Below are 14,704 nucleotides of genomic sequence, written 5' to 3'. Positions count from 1 at the left end.
TCAGCTGCCTCTGATGCTTCACTTTTCCAAGTACTGGGGTTATAAGTATGAACCTCCATACTAAATAGAAATCAGCTCTTCCACCAGGTGTTTGAGATTGAATCTAGTGTTTCACACCTGCTAGGCAGTGATCTCCTACTAAGGTACAACCCCAACCCAGTAACAAATAAACACACACATATATAGCCCTCTATATCCCAAGGTCAATGACAATAATAATATTGCCATTTTTGAGACAATGTCTTGCCATATAATGTACTCAAGCTATCCTGGAACTTACAATATATATAGTTGATGAAAGTCCTAGACATTTAAATTGCTGGTAACTTTACTGACTCCTTTAGAGCTGTCTCATATTTCCTCCCCAAATCCTAGACTGACTAGGTTGTCACTGTGGCAGAGGATATGAGCTAAATATTCAGGCAAGGATCACGTTCTATTTTATCTACCCTCCTCACAAGTCCTAGCACCCCTTGCAGTCTAGAATAATACTCTGGTTAACATGGGGAATCATGTTGCATTTCTCATTTTTCCATATTGGGGAGAATATGTGCTCTGCCCTACTTGAGAGAGAAAAGGACAGAGGTAACATTTGCCCTTGTGCTGACTTGGATCATGACAGCCAAGTATTGATTAATGATTTAAATCTTAACATACTTTAAATTTAGAGACTTTCCCACTATTCTACTCTTACTCCCTCCCCTTTTAAATTTTTTTCTTTTTCTTTTTCTTTACTTTTTTTGTGTGTCTGGGGGGTTAGAGTCAGTCCTTCTTTTATTTTGGAAATTGATTCAGAGTCTTATGCAGGTTAAGTACATGTTTTGTTTCTGAGATGTACCTCCAGCCTGGATGCTTTTAAGAAGTGAGTGTTAAGTTATACAAAGACTATGAAAATACAGCGATAGCTAATAAAGTAACTGTTATTCTCTGTTACATATGTGATGCATTATTCTTCATAACTCTGTAGTAAGAAGACTATTTATAAATGAAGACTCCTAGAGATAGATTAAAAAGTGTATTTTACATAAACTAGAATCAGAAAACAGTGGACAGTTAGGTCTTTTGGTAAAACTTTCCTTGAAAACTCTGATCTATATTCTCTGCTTGTAGCTACTAGGGAAAAGTACCTACCCAATAATAATAATACCATAGAAAATGTAATTGTACATTTTATAGAGTGTCCGGACAATGCAGAATCCCATTTAGCTTTCTTTCAGCTTATTTTGGGTGGGGCAATTTAATCCTTACATTGTAAACAGTCTTACTGTATTTGCATCTAGGCCTTGCCCATCGACCAGCCTTTATTATCCACTAAATACTTTGTGCATTTTGTGGTTGAAATATTTTTATGTAAATTGTTGCACACTTTTAGGAATAAAGAGAAAAGCACCTATGACTACAAATGTTCTATGGTTTATGCCTTTGTGTCTTGTTGACAATAAACAATTTTGAATATCAATGTCAGATAACCTGTTTATGTGCATAAGAACAAAACCATGCCTTGTGGAAACAGATCCCCAAGATTGGAGTGACTGTTGCTTCTTTACATGAGACAGTAATTTTACTGCTTTCTAAGCTCACCCTTTCTTGTTCTTACTGAGCTCATAGCTGGCTGGTTCAGTTCAGGTTCAGTTCTGGCTCAAACTCCTCCCAGCTAATTTATACAATCTGGCTTTTCTCTTGGTCCCTGAATTGCTTTGCCTGGCTTCAAATTAACTCTAGCAATCTTTTCTAATCTTCTGGCTCTTTTTCATTTTGGCTTGTTTGCTCTTCACCTGTGTCCAACTTGTTCTCTCATTCAGCCCCTCTCTGTAAAACTCTCCCAGGAAAACTATCCCTTCTCCTTTCATTGCCCTTTAGATAGCTTCCTTTTCTCTCTCTTCTTTTAAGAGTTGGGCATAGCCTATTCTGTCAAATTTTCTCTGATTTGTCACTTATTCTGCTACTCAATTAAACATCACTTTCAAACATAGGTGCTTCCGTCTATGAACTTTTACCTTCATTGTTTAGGATTGAAGGTGTGTACCACCATGCCTGGGCCTAAGCTTTTCTTTACCTGATACTTGCTCAATACCAGGCTGGCCCTCAACTCAGATCTGCTTGCCTCTGTCTCCTGGATTAAAGCCTTGTCTGCATTCCAGCTGCATAACACAGACCTAGAAGGTCCTTGGATGTGATTTCTTGCCAGAGCAGCCATGTTCTGAATTCAAATTCCTCTACATTTACCAATTGCGTTTTTATCTCTTGCTATAGTTAAGATTTATTAAAATGTCCAGCCATAAGTTTTTCCCACTTCCTGATGGCAAAGTTCTGTTATCTTATACCCTCTAAGTCACTGAGCTCAAGCTTCAGTCATATGACTCTTTTCTGATACTCTCTTACTAAGAAGCTCAGGGGTTGCCTTTGGTGTTTCCATTTATGTGAAACTTTGAAGTTAGACAAAATTATAGAGATAGATACAAGATGATTAGTTCTCTGGGCTCAGGGGAGGAATGACAGTAGAGGGGCATGGGAAAGCCTCCTGGTGTTACCCACTCTGTGGGTTCTTATTCTGTCAGGAGACCTGGACAGAGACGTAGTGTTTCAGACACAGCTTGTTCTTATAGTTAAGCATAAGGGAGGCAGCCTGGGGGAAGCGTGACTGACGCCAAGTCCAGACATCAGCAGGGACCTGTGCTTCCTGTTCTTAGCGCACGGAGTTAGGTTAAGGATCTCCTGCATTGTGACTCTTTTGGTCTTTTTTGTTGGTGGTGTTTTTTTGTTTTTTGTTTTTTTTTGTGGGGGTGGGAGGAGCTTCACCATGTAACCTTGGCTGGCCTGGAACTCACTGTGCAATAGGCTGTTTGGTTGAACTTACAGAGATGACACTTCCTCTGCCTCCAAGTGTTGGGATCCAATGCTAGGTGTGCACTCACTCCTAGCCTTCATCAGGGTTGGTTTTTCCAGGAGTGTCTCATTACCATGTTAAGTCTATACCTGGGACATGTGATTTTTAGTATTTGAATAAGACGAATGTTATTCTGTGCCCATTTTATGCATGTATTTGCCCTTACTATCTGAGAAATCGTTGTTTAGGGCAAGCTAAGCCAGTCAGATTTAGGGTATCAAATAAAGATTATACTATTTTTTTTATTAATATATAAATTATGTATAGTATTTCTTTTTTTCTTTTTCAAGACAGAGTTTCTCTGTGTAATCTTGGCTGCCCTGGAACTCACTCTATAGACCAGGCTGGTCTTGAACTCACAGAGGTCCACCTGCCTGTGCCTCCAGAGTGCTGGAATTACAGGCTTGTGCTACCATTGCCCAGCTCAAAATTAATTTCAAATAGTTTTTCAGAGAAAATTGTTTTTAAGATTTAAATTTTTATTTCCTTTTTTTGTTTTTTGATTGTGTGAATATGGATTATGGTTGTGGCTGTTGATCTCATTTGTTGTTATGTCTTTTTAGTTATCATATAATTGTATAGAATGCTTCATTGTGAGATTCCCAAGCATGCATATAAAGTACTTTGACCACTTTAACCTGCGTTAAAGACTTTTCTGGGGAATTGAAGAGGAAGAGACAGATGGTTCATGCTTAAGTATGAAGTTAACAATGTGGTGATTGAGATTAAATACTAAATGTGGACCAAGACTTTGTCTTAATACTTTAGCTAAAACCACTACAATATAGTTGTGCTCACTGAAGACTTTTCTTTTTTTCAGACTCTACAAAATGGCAGATAGCTTGGATGAATTTATTGAAGAGCAAAAAGCGAAACTGGCCAAAGACAAAGCACAATTGGCGAGTGACCCACCTTACATGGAGATGAAGGCAAGACTAGTAATTATTTTTCAACATGCTTTATTAAATTGGATCTGGTGACACATGAGAGGCAGAGGCAGGTGGATTGCTGTGAGTTCAAGACCAGCCTGATCTATATAGCAAGAATTCCAGGCAGAGCTACACAGTTAGACCCTGCCTAAAAACCAACCAACCAAACAGCCAACAACCAACCAATCAACAAACTGATCCAGTCACCCCCTCCAGACCCTACACGTTTCACTGAGACTGTTCTGAGGATTACGCAGTGAGAATCTTCTGCTTCATACTTTTGTTTGATGGGGACACCCGTGTGCTGATTGTGAGAGCCTGACTCTAGACATGAATTGCCAGATTTTGAGTGCATTTTTTGTGGGCTCACAATCTCCTCTCTTGTTGGAGCTCTAATACTTGATAAAGTATTTAACACGATGAGGAGGAGTGAGAGGCCCAGAAGTTAAGCAGAACAGATGGAAAAGCAAGTTCTCAGATTAAATGAATAAAAAGTGTTTTAAAAATACATATTAGTAAATTTATTGCAATGATTTATTTTATACTATTTGCTTTTTAGAACAAGTATTTTAATATATTTGTTTCTGAAAAGCAGTGTCTGGAAAGTTTTCTTAAATTGCTTTTATTTTTATGTAGGAGTGATTGATTTCTTCCATTTAGCAAATATTGAGATTGTAATGGGAGCCATGCTGGGTTCTGGGAACGGTGCGCTGATGGAGACAGATGCCATCTCTCAGGCTCAGTGGGTGTTAACAAGACACAGTCTGTACCATATGTTCTACGATAATGAGATTATCTCTATATAATGGCTTGCACAAATCAATTTCGACTTACCTGGTTCTCACTGTCTCATTTGGTTTAGCATCTGTCCCACACAGAGATAACAAAATTGTGATGATAATTGTGACATTCTTTTTTTTTTTTTTTTAAGATTTATTTATTACGTATAGTGTTCTGCCTGTATGTACACCCACAGGCCAGAAGAGGGCATCAGATTTCATTGTAGATGGTTGTGAGCCACCATGTGGTTACTGGGAATTAAACTCGGGACCTTTGGAAGACAGCCAGTGCCCTTAACCTCTGAGCCATCTCTGCAGCCCACCTCCCCTTTTTCTCCAGACAGGGTTTCTCTGTGAAGCCTTGGCTGTCCTAGACTCACTTTGTAGAGCAGGCTGGTCTGCCTGGCCTGCCTCTGCCTCTGCCTCTGCCTCCTGAGTGCTGGGATTACAGGCGTGCGCCATCACACCCGCCTAATCCTGACATTCTAACCATACATTTTATTTACATAGCTAAACGTAGGAGTCTTTAAATGCGAGTAGAGCATAACCTTAAAAGGCTCTATTTCAGTGCACCTCTTACTATAATTTTCAGGTAGTACAATGAGGCATTGGGAAGTTAAATACTGAGACTAAGATGCCAGAGTTGGTGATAGGCTTTGATTCCTGACACTGGCTAAGTGCTTGTCCTTTTAAATATTGGCCATGGTTGTCTTCCTCCCAAACAGTCTGTGTAAAAGGAGTTATGGCCAGAGCTTTCTGTGTAGTGTTTCCTCTAGTCATAATATCTTTATGAAGTAGGGGCGTTTTGTTTTTTGTTTTATTTTAGAGATCAAGAAAATGAGGCCCAAAGGATAAGTAGTTTGTTCAAGTAGACACAGGGATGGATTCAGATTGATACTCTCATCCAGTGGCAGGGCATGCTCATAATTGCTTGATACCCAGGGTGAGTGTGCATGTTTGAGCGTATTACTGTATACAACTTTATTAAGTAATCTTTATGTACCACCACTTCAAGATTCACTGTTCGCTGAGGCCTTGTAGTCCCTCCCTCACCATCTCTGGGTCTTTTAATCTTGCTCTATCTTTTGTCTTCCTAGTCCTTCCCTGTAAGTGTGTGTGTGTGTGTGTGTTTGTGTATTATATGTTCGTATAGGTGTGTCCACAGGTTTGAGTATGTGTGGAAGGAAGCCTCATGTCTACACTAGGTGTCTTCCTTGATTGCTGCTACCTTCTTTTTTGAGATGTGTGTGTGTGTGTGTGTGTGTGTGTGATGTATATGTTCATACGGATGTGTCTACACATACATGTGGCTTGTGTGTGTGTAAGGGAAGCCTGATGTCCCTTACAAGGGAAGATTAGGTGTCTTCCTTGATGCCACCTTCTCTTTGAGCTCCTCTCACTCTCCCTGGAGTTTATAGGATTTGCTGTGCTACCTGGCCAGTGATCGTCACACTCTGTCTGTCTCTGATCCCTCAGAGCTTGGGTTACAGACACATGCTGCTGGGCCTGCTTTTACATGGGTATTAGGAATCCAAACTCAGGTCCTCAAACTTGCCGAGGGTGCTTCATTGACTGAGCCACTTCATCTGCACTCTTTCCGTATCATGCATATGTAAGGATTACATGTAAACAACATTATATAACTAAGAATTATATTTATTTTGTGTCCTCCAGCTGTGTATAAGCTCTATAGCAGAAGCTTCTCAATTTTTTATTTTACTCTTAGTTTCTAGTGTCTGGCACAATGCATTTAATAGAAACTCAATTATAAGGTGTCAGAAGTTACAGTATGTAGCTGATTTGGTTAACTTCCGAAACTTTATATTAAAATCTGTGCCAAATTATTTAGTGTGTTAAATAAGTTTTGAGATGAATTGTGTATTTTATGGAGTTCTCCCCTTTCATTTGTAAATGTTCATGTCTTTTCCAGGGAAAGGCATCGGAAAAACTCTCTGAAAACAGTAAAATATTGATCTCTATGGCTAAGGAGAACATACCACCAAACAGCCAACAACCCAAGGGGTCCTTAGGTATGGTACTACATGTGTGGAACTGACTTTAAGATCTCCTTTGCAGGGCATTGAGAAAGACGTTTGTTTCTTATTTGCTTTTTTTTTTTTTTAATTTATTTATTTTATGTGTATGAGTGATCTCTCTGCATGCCCACCAGAAGAGCGCATTAGAGGGTATAGATGTTTGTGAGCCACTATGTAGTTGCTGGGAATTGAACTCAGGACCTCTGGAAGAGCAGACAGTGCTCTTAACTGCTGAGCCATCTTGAGGTTTGTTTCTTGAGGAAAGAAGAATTCTTTGGAACTTTATTTGGAATCTTACATGTGGTATGTGGACTGCATATGAAATGTAACTCAGAGAACTCTGTACTATTTCATTGACATTGTCTGAGTGTGGTTGATGGAATTAGACACTGTGTGACATTAACAATCCTGTAAGTGGTAGAGGAATGTATGTCTTTGTACAGTGACTAAAATAAATACCAGAAACTGGGTATGTGACACTTTGTGATCCATAGGTAAGCATAGTGGTATGTGTCTGTAATCTCAGCACTCGAGAGCAAGACAGAAATGCCAAGGCAGAGCTCAACCCAGGCAAGACAGCAACTCAGACAATCCTTTTTAGTTAAGACTGAGTGGAACCCTCATGTTTTGTCATTCCAAAACAGGGAGAAGATTTCAAATCTCCTTCAGTTTCCAGACACATGTGGTTTTGTACTGGTCCCACAGATTATCTTTCAGAACATGCTACACCAGGCTACTTTATGATTACACTTAAGTAATTACTTGGTTATTCCAATATTTTTAGGGCTGACCAAAGTACCAGGCATGGTTTGAAGTACTTGGGACAGACCAGGGAAGAAATTGTACAAGTTACCATCTCCAGAGGCAGGCGGATCGCTGTGAGTTCAAGGCCAGCCTGGTCTACAAAGCGAATCTAGGTCAGCCAAGGCTACAGAGAAACTCTGTCTTGAAAAACCAAAAAAACCCCAACCAAACAAGTTACCATCTCTTTTTAAGTATATAATACATACACGAAACCCACCATGGCGATTGACATTGTTCAACATATTTTTACGAGTTGGTCTTAGTGTTTGAAAACAGAAAACACTCCAGCTATGGCTAGGGAGTCTGGGAGGGATCATTAGTGTCTTTGCCTGATGTCACTGAACATGTATGTTTCTCATAACATGCTTACTCTCTGAGGATTCCTGGGACAAAATTGCTGTTGAGCCACTGTATATGCACAGCTCAATAGCAAGTTCTCTGTGGTGCTAACACCATATTTATTAGTAGGTTAGGCTAATTATATAGTGTGTGACATGGTATGAAGGAAAATTTAGAGCTAATGTATGTGTTCCTATATAATAAAATTTGTCAGTTGTGTACCTCACAGAGGCAGTACCCACGTACTTTATTCACCTATAATGTGATGGCTTGCTCTGCTGCAAGCTGTTTCTGAACTGCTGGCATTTATCATGTAGCCAGACCATAACAGGGATCACAGAAATAAGGTATAACAGAGATAGTTAACTTTAGAGATATGTGTGTAGTCATTAGAATATTAATATATTTTGGACTTAAAAAAAACCTATGTGTAACATAACTAAAAATTAATTACAAAATAGTCCTCTCCCGCCCCTTTTTTTTACTTTGGGTTGAGTCAGGGTTTCTGTGTGTAGCCTTGGCTGCCCTGGACTCTCTTTGTAGACCAGGCTGGTCTCAAACTCACAGCGATCTGTCTGCCTCTGCCTCCTCGAGTGCTTGGATTAGGGGTGTGTGCCACCATGCCCAGCTTAATTTTAAAAGTTTTGAGTGTGTTTATGCATGTGTGTACATGAGAAAGCCTGTTTTTGTTTATTAAGAGCAGTAGACGTGCTTTCGTTTAAAAATCAAAGTGCCTGGCAAGGTGGCTCAGCTGGTAAAGATGCTTGTCACCAAGCCGGAGGAGCTGAGCCTGATCCCCAGGACCCATGAGGTGGTGTGCACATAAATATACAAATATGTTCAACAAGAAGGAGTCAAGGATATAAAAAGTATATAAAGTATATAAAGAGTTATTTTGGTAAGGACTTTTTTGTGTGTATGTGCATGCACATAGGCATATGTGCGTAGACATGTGGAGGCCAGAGGCCGTCCTTGGGTGTGGTTCCTCAGGAGAGGCCCACTTTTTGCGACAGGGTCATCAGTCCTTCACTGTTAGCTGACTTTGCCAGTTAGACTATGCTTGCCGTTGGTGCTGCAGAGGTTGGGTCCCACTGTTTCTGTTGCATGCCCAGCGTGTGCCAGCACACCCTGTCCTCTACATAGGTACTGGGGACTGAGCACAGGCCTTGTTCTTACATGGCAGCTCTTTACCTGTTGAGCTCTCCACAGCCCAGGGGCTGGCCTCCTATTGGATCTATAAGGTTAATACTGCTGCCGTACTGCTTGTTAAAATTATGTCTTAGTATGAAGATTTGGAAACCTTATTAAAAACTACATACATGAATATTATCAATAGTGTGTATCTTGTGTGACTCATTGATGGTGATTGAAATATTTTCATAAAAAGTAAGTCAAATATAATGAATCCTTTTGATTCAGTCATTGTTTTCACTGGACTAGTTAGTTCATGATCACAGATATATTCTTTGTTCCTGCTTTGCTTTTAATATGTCAGTGGATCAGAAGGGAGGCTAGCTAAGAGATAGAATAGATAATGGGTTTTTTACTTTCTTATTAGACAAACAGCCCAAAATGATTGCTCTACTATCAGTATCAGGTATAAAGATAACTCATTTTGATTCTTACAAATAATAATAATAATAATAATAACAACAACAACAACAATAATAATAATATATAATATAACACTATATTATATATTATTATTATCTTGAATTATCTTTCTTTTTTTTTTAAATGAGCAAAAAATTTATTTATACACTTCTTGCATTTGAAGTACTCTTCGACGACATCCTTGGCCTGAGATTCTTTGCCATGGTCCTTAACCACTACACAACTGCAACCAAGCACTTTCCGTGGCTTTCCCTCTCGAGATCTTACAGAGGCCTACCCATTCCCCCAGTTTCTTCTTGTCATCAACCTTAATCAGGTTGGTCTGGTGCTCAGCACACGGTACTTCCACCAGCTTGACGTATATGGGTTCATCGCAGTTGATGCCAGCACACAAAGGTGGTCCTGGCGCTTGTCTGAGCCTTTGGCAGCTTTGCGTAGGCCATGTGCTAGGCCATCGTGGATGAGGGCGGTCTTCAGCACCTCTTGAAGAGCAGTGTTGACGTCCATTACATCTCCAGCAGCAATGCCTTCCTCGGCCATGGTGGTGGGTTATGGGTGAGGCCAAATCTTGAACACACCTGAGCCTCCGCCTCTGCACCACTCGTGGCGGCAGGGGAAAAAGCTATTTTGGATTTTCAAGACAGGGTTTCTCTGTGTGACAGTCCTGGCTGTCCTAGTAATAACTTTGTAGACCAGCCTGGCCTGGTCTGAACTCAGATCCCTCTGCCTCTGCAAATTATTAGCTAATAACGCAACTTTAGGGAAATGAGATATTATATTTAGTAAAGTTTCTTAATCTCTAAACTCTTTAGTTTCTTTAACTATAAGATAAGTTAGATAGTACTGGGGACTGGCGAGATGGCTTAGCAGTTAAGAGCACTGGCTGCTCTTGCAGAGGACAAGGGTTCAATTCCCAAGACCCCTACAGTAGCTTATAGCTGCCTGCCTGTAACACCTGTTTCAGGGGCTCTGATGCCCTCTTCTGACATTCTTAGGGACCAGGTACACATGAGTTGAACAGATATATATGCAGGCAAAACATTCATATAATAAAAATAAAATATGTTAGATTATTTTTAATTTAAAATTTGTATGAATTAAAATTAATCCTAAGGGATAATTAAAAATTAATAATAGTAGATTCTTTTAGATACTAAGTCATTAAGTTTAGGTTAAATTACTGAAATTCTAGGGCTCACTTTGTCTTGGTTGGGTTGCCATGTCTTTGTGATGTGGCATGCTTGTTTTAAGTTTGTGTTAAAAGTAGTTGATGCTGAGCCACGCTTGAAATACCAGCATTCAGAGAGACAGAGGCAGGTGGATCTCTAAGTTTGAGGCCAGCCTGTTCTACATAGTGGGTTCCAGGACAGCCAAGACTACACAGAGAAACCCTGTCTCAAAACAAAACAAAACAAAAATTATTCTAAACAATTTTCAACAGAAACTTTCATATTATATTTTTAAATGAATTGCATATGCACATATACCTTAAACAAGGGTTGTCATATATACAGTTTTGTTGTCAAATATAACCTTACATTTCTCTCAATATAAAAAAATACATACCATCTAAAATATTTGAGACTTGTTGCTTTCTTAGTTTAAAAGGAGATACAATAATTTAACCTTTTCCTATTAAGGAAATACAATAACCCATCCTTATTTGTCTTTATATTTCTATATTCCCCCTTTTCTCACCCCCCCCAACACTAGATAGGAGAGAAAGGATAGAGGGGAGAAAGGGAGAAAGAGAAAGATATCCCTGAATTTGACCTTCTTTACTTTGTTCCCTCCCTAACCATGACACATAACAATTTGCAGCCACCCCCTCCCGTGATGACAGCAATCCATAGCCCACTGAATGGCCACTAGCCACTCACCCCTCCTCTGGGGAATGAGGGTGTTGTTATCTTAAATTGCTTCCTGCTGTCTAGGGCAATGGCATTTTTTGGGGACCCTAAGAAAATTGAGATATTGGCCAAGTCCTGGGAGAGCTGGCTGTTTGACTTGCTGTCTAGTCTGTGTGATAGGAAGGTTCAGGGATTAACTCAAGTTGTGGCTGAAGGAGGCTGTGAGGCTGGACCATCTGAGGCCACCCACTTTGAAGCTGTCCTGGATGCACATTTTGAAGAAACAGCAAATTAGGCAGTCTGGAGGCTGGATCACCTGGGCTACTTGTTTTGTCTTCACTGATGTTTGGTCCTTTTGCTCTGAAAACACATTAAAAAAAAATAGGTACATTTCTGTATAAACATATGTATAGGATGTGTGGTATGCACAGATCAGCTAAAGATTTTCTGCTCTATGTTTGAGCAGATGAAAGGTATCTACCAACTTCATAAGTTCGTTTGAACTTGTTAACTAAACTCCATCCATGCCATATGAAAGAATGGCTTGAAATAATAAGTCACGAGGACCAGGTAGCCAACAAAGACATGTCTCCGCCAGTTTCTTGAGCTGTTCCTATGTAGGGGGATCAGCATTCCAATCACCTGCTTTTTAAATTTTAACTTTAATTTTTTTGGGGCGGGGGGCTTCTCCCATGTCAGTAGCCAATATTTTCAGAAAGTCTTCCATGGTCAAATCTAATCTTTATCAACTTTGAAGGAATCAGAAGCTTTTCATTTCCTGTGGAAGTAAAAGCTTATCTATTCCCCAATCCAACACATTTCCTGATTTCCATTATGAGGTTTACATACCCTTAAAGTATATAGGTGGATTTAATTCAGCAGTCCCTTCTAAAATACAGTATTTTTCAGCAGCTGTGCTGCTTTTAAAAATGTAAAGTTATTACGGCGTTATGTAATCTCTCTATGGGAGATCTATATTCCCCTTCTGTTTTATGAGCGTAAAGTGCAGTTAGATCTTTCCATAATCGCCTGACTTGTAGGGTTGTAAGGTATACTTGTAACATGTTTTATGTTATAATATTTGAAATATTGTTGCATTTTATTGGATACATATGCTGGAGCGTTATCAGTTTTAATCTGTAAAGCTATCCCTAAGATAGCCATCATGTCTAATAAATGTGTAATTGTAGAATCAGCCTTTTCAGAACTCAAGTCAGAAGCTCATTGAAATCCTGAATAGTTATCAATGGTATGATGTACATAACTTTAATTTTTCAAACTCTGCAAAATGACATGCTTCCATCTGTCATTAAATTTTTTTTGGGTACCCTTACGGTTACTTCTGGCAGGTAATGGAACTTGATGATACAAAAATACAAAGAACATAACAAAGAGCAAGTAGGACAATTTTTATAATTTCTGTGATTTGTCATCAGGTATAGAACATTTTTCTTTATTATTCTACTACTTAAGTGATGCCTTTTATGAAAAATTGAAGCTTCTAATACATTTCCTATTAATGATTGATCTATCTCCTTATTTCCTAGTGCAGTGATCCTGGAAAACCTTTATGAGACTGAATATGGGTTATACATAATGGATGATCCCTGTTTTTAATTACCTGTGGCAATTTTATAAATAACAAAGTTAATTTTGTATCATTTGGAATAAGTTCAGTAATTTCTGTATGCAAAACAACTCTTTATGCATATTGAAGGCAACTATATGAAGAGGTTCTGGAAAACCTAACAGAGACATGAGATTAGCATATAGCTCTGATTTTTTGAACCAAAGCATATGGGCTGTGAAGTGCTTTACTTACATTTCCTGACTTGTACCCTGCCGGTCCTGAATTATTGGCACCTGTATAAAAGGTAGGAACTTTAGAAATTGGTGTTCCTCTCAGTATATGAGGAAAGATCCAGTGAATTGTTTTTGTAAACTGAAGTAGCTTGCTTTTGGGGTATTTGTTATTAATTTCTCCCTCAAAAAAAAAATCATTGCAAGTTCTTTGCCAGTGTTCACTGATTTCCCATAAAGAGGTAATTTCAGCATTAGCATAAGACACTATAATCTCTGCTGGATTTGTTTCTGTTAATTTACAAAGCTTTATTCGTCCTCCTTTCACAATTTTGAAACCTTTTCTATAGGTTTTAAGTTTTTTACTGTTTATATGCTAAAAATAGCCATTCTAAGATATTATCTTCTCTTTGCATAAGAATTCCTGTAGGAGAATGAGTAGAAGGCAACATTAACTAAAATACAGTCAGGCTTGGGATCCAAGTGATCCAAATATGCATCCTGTAATTTACTTTCTACCAGAGCCAATTGTTTTTCATCTTTAGCTGATAATATTCTTGGATTATTTAAGTCTGAATTACCTTGTAAGGCATGAAATAAATTATTTAACTCTTGAGTAGTTAATCCAACTATGGGCTGTAGCCAGTTAATATAATAAGTTATCTTTACTTTTAAGGAAAAACAAAACCAGAAAAATTTCTGATGACGGGACCATTAATATTGAGCTATTCCTTTTATTAGTTACAACAAAAAACATTCAAACAAAGATCAAGTGAAGAAACAACAAAATTCTAAGTTTTGGGCCAGCTGTGTTACCTCGTGCTGCAGCAGTGGAGCAGGTGTTGCCACTCTGTGCTGGCAGGCACTTAGCACACACAGGCTATCAGGGCTAGAGAGGTGCTGAGTTCCAGCTGCCATCAGTTCCTTTTTTTCTACTGGGAATAGTCTTTTTCCACCCTGTATTTCTATCACTTGTAATTTAGCATCCCATCTCTTGCTTCTCTCCTTATTTAAGTGCTTTGTTTGATCTTTCTTAGGAAATAGAAGACTATAGTCTTACCAAACAAATTATACTTATTTCTGTGCTGACAGTCATAACTATATAGGGTCCAAGTGCCCTCTGCAGTAGTTTTTCCATATTTTAAGACAGAAAATATTTTCTTTTTTAATCTAACTCTCCTTTATTTTGGAGACTTCACTTTATTATTTAAACAGTATTTCTTTCTGTGACTGTCTATATTCAATTTTTTCACTTTCTTCAGTGTCTGTGCACATTCACAGAACATTTCTACTTATTTCTCCTTTTTTCACCTTCATTTGTTATTTAAAGTTAATAGTTCTTTCTATGACTGTCTATACTTAGTTTCTTTGCTTACTGTGTACATTTCCGTCTGCCTGTGTGTATGAATTAACTGCAAAGAGTGGCAATATCTGTAAAACTTTCTGACCTTATTCAGTAACCAAAAGTTTTCCTGCTAGTTAAGTAGACAAGAGAACAACCATGAGCAGTACAGCAGAACAGAGATTTGTTAGGGAGTTCTTCACAGCAGATAAGGAGACAACAAAGGAAAGATGGAAATTGTGTATTCACACTGGGATATCGTGTAGTAATGGAAAGACAAGGTCTGAGAGTAAAACCTGCGATCTCTCTGTGGTTTGGGAGCAG

At 38.7% G+C, this 14,704-nt stretch overlaps 1 protein-coding gene and 1 pseudogene across 13 annotated transcripts in view; one reads left to right on the top strand and one right to left on the bottom strand.

Moving 5' to 3' along the window:
* Positions 1–14,704, top strand: part of CSPP1 (centrosome and spindle pole associated protein 1) — a 101,442-nt gene that overhangs the window by 4,591 nt on the left and 82,147 nt on the right. For 11 of the 12 annotated variants that reach the window (XM_084772912.1, XM_084772919.1, XM_084772915.1 and 8 more), the window contains exons 2-3: positions 3,708–3,816; positions 6,526–6,625. In XM_084772912.1, the coding sequence (XP_084629038.1) occupies positions 3,718–3,816; positions 6,526–6,625 (199 nt within the window). In that variant the 5' untranslated portion in view covers positions 3,708–3,717. Of the gene's footprint in view, positions 1–3,707; positions 3,817–5,444; positions 5,539–6,525; positions 6,626–14,704 lie in introns of those variants that run through there. The other variant, XM_084772917.1, reaches the window with a different exon arrangement.
* On the bottom strand, positions 9,382–10,317 carry LOC311600007 (small ribosomal subunit protein eS12-like; annotated as a pseudogene). The gene has a single exon. The product of its transcript is annotated as a small ribosomal subunit protein eS12-like (transcript).

This window comes from Acomys minous (assembly GCF_964271855.1).
Source record: "Acomys minous genome assembly, chromosome: 1".
Lineage (NCBI taxonomy): Eukaryota > Metazoa > Chordata > Mammalia > Rodentia > Muridae > Acomys > Acomys minous.
Note: the sequence above shows the minus strand (reverse complement) of the source record. Positions and strands in the feature narration are given on the sequence as shown.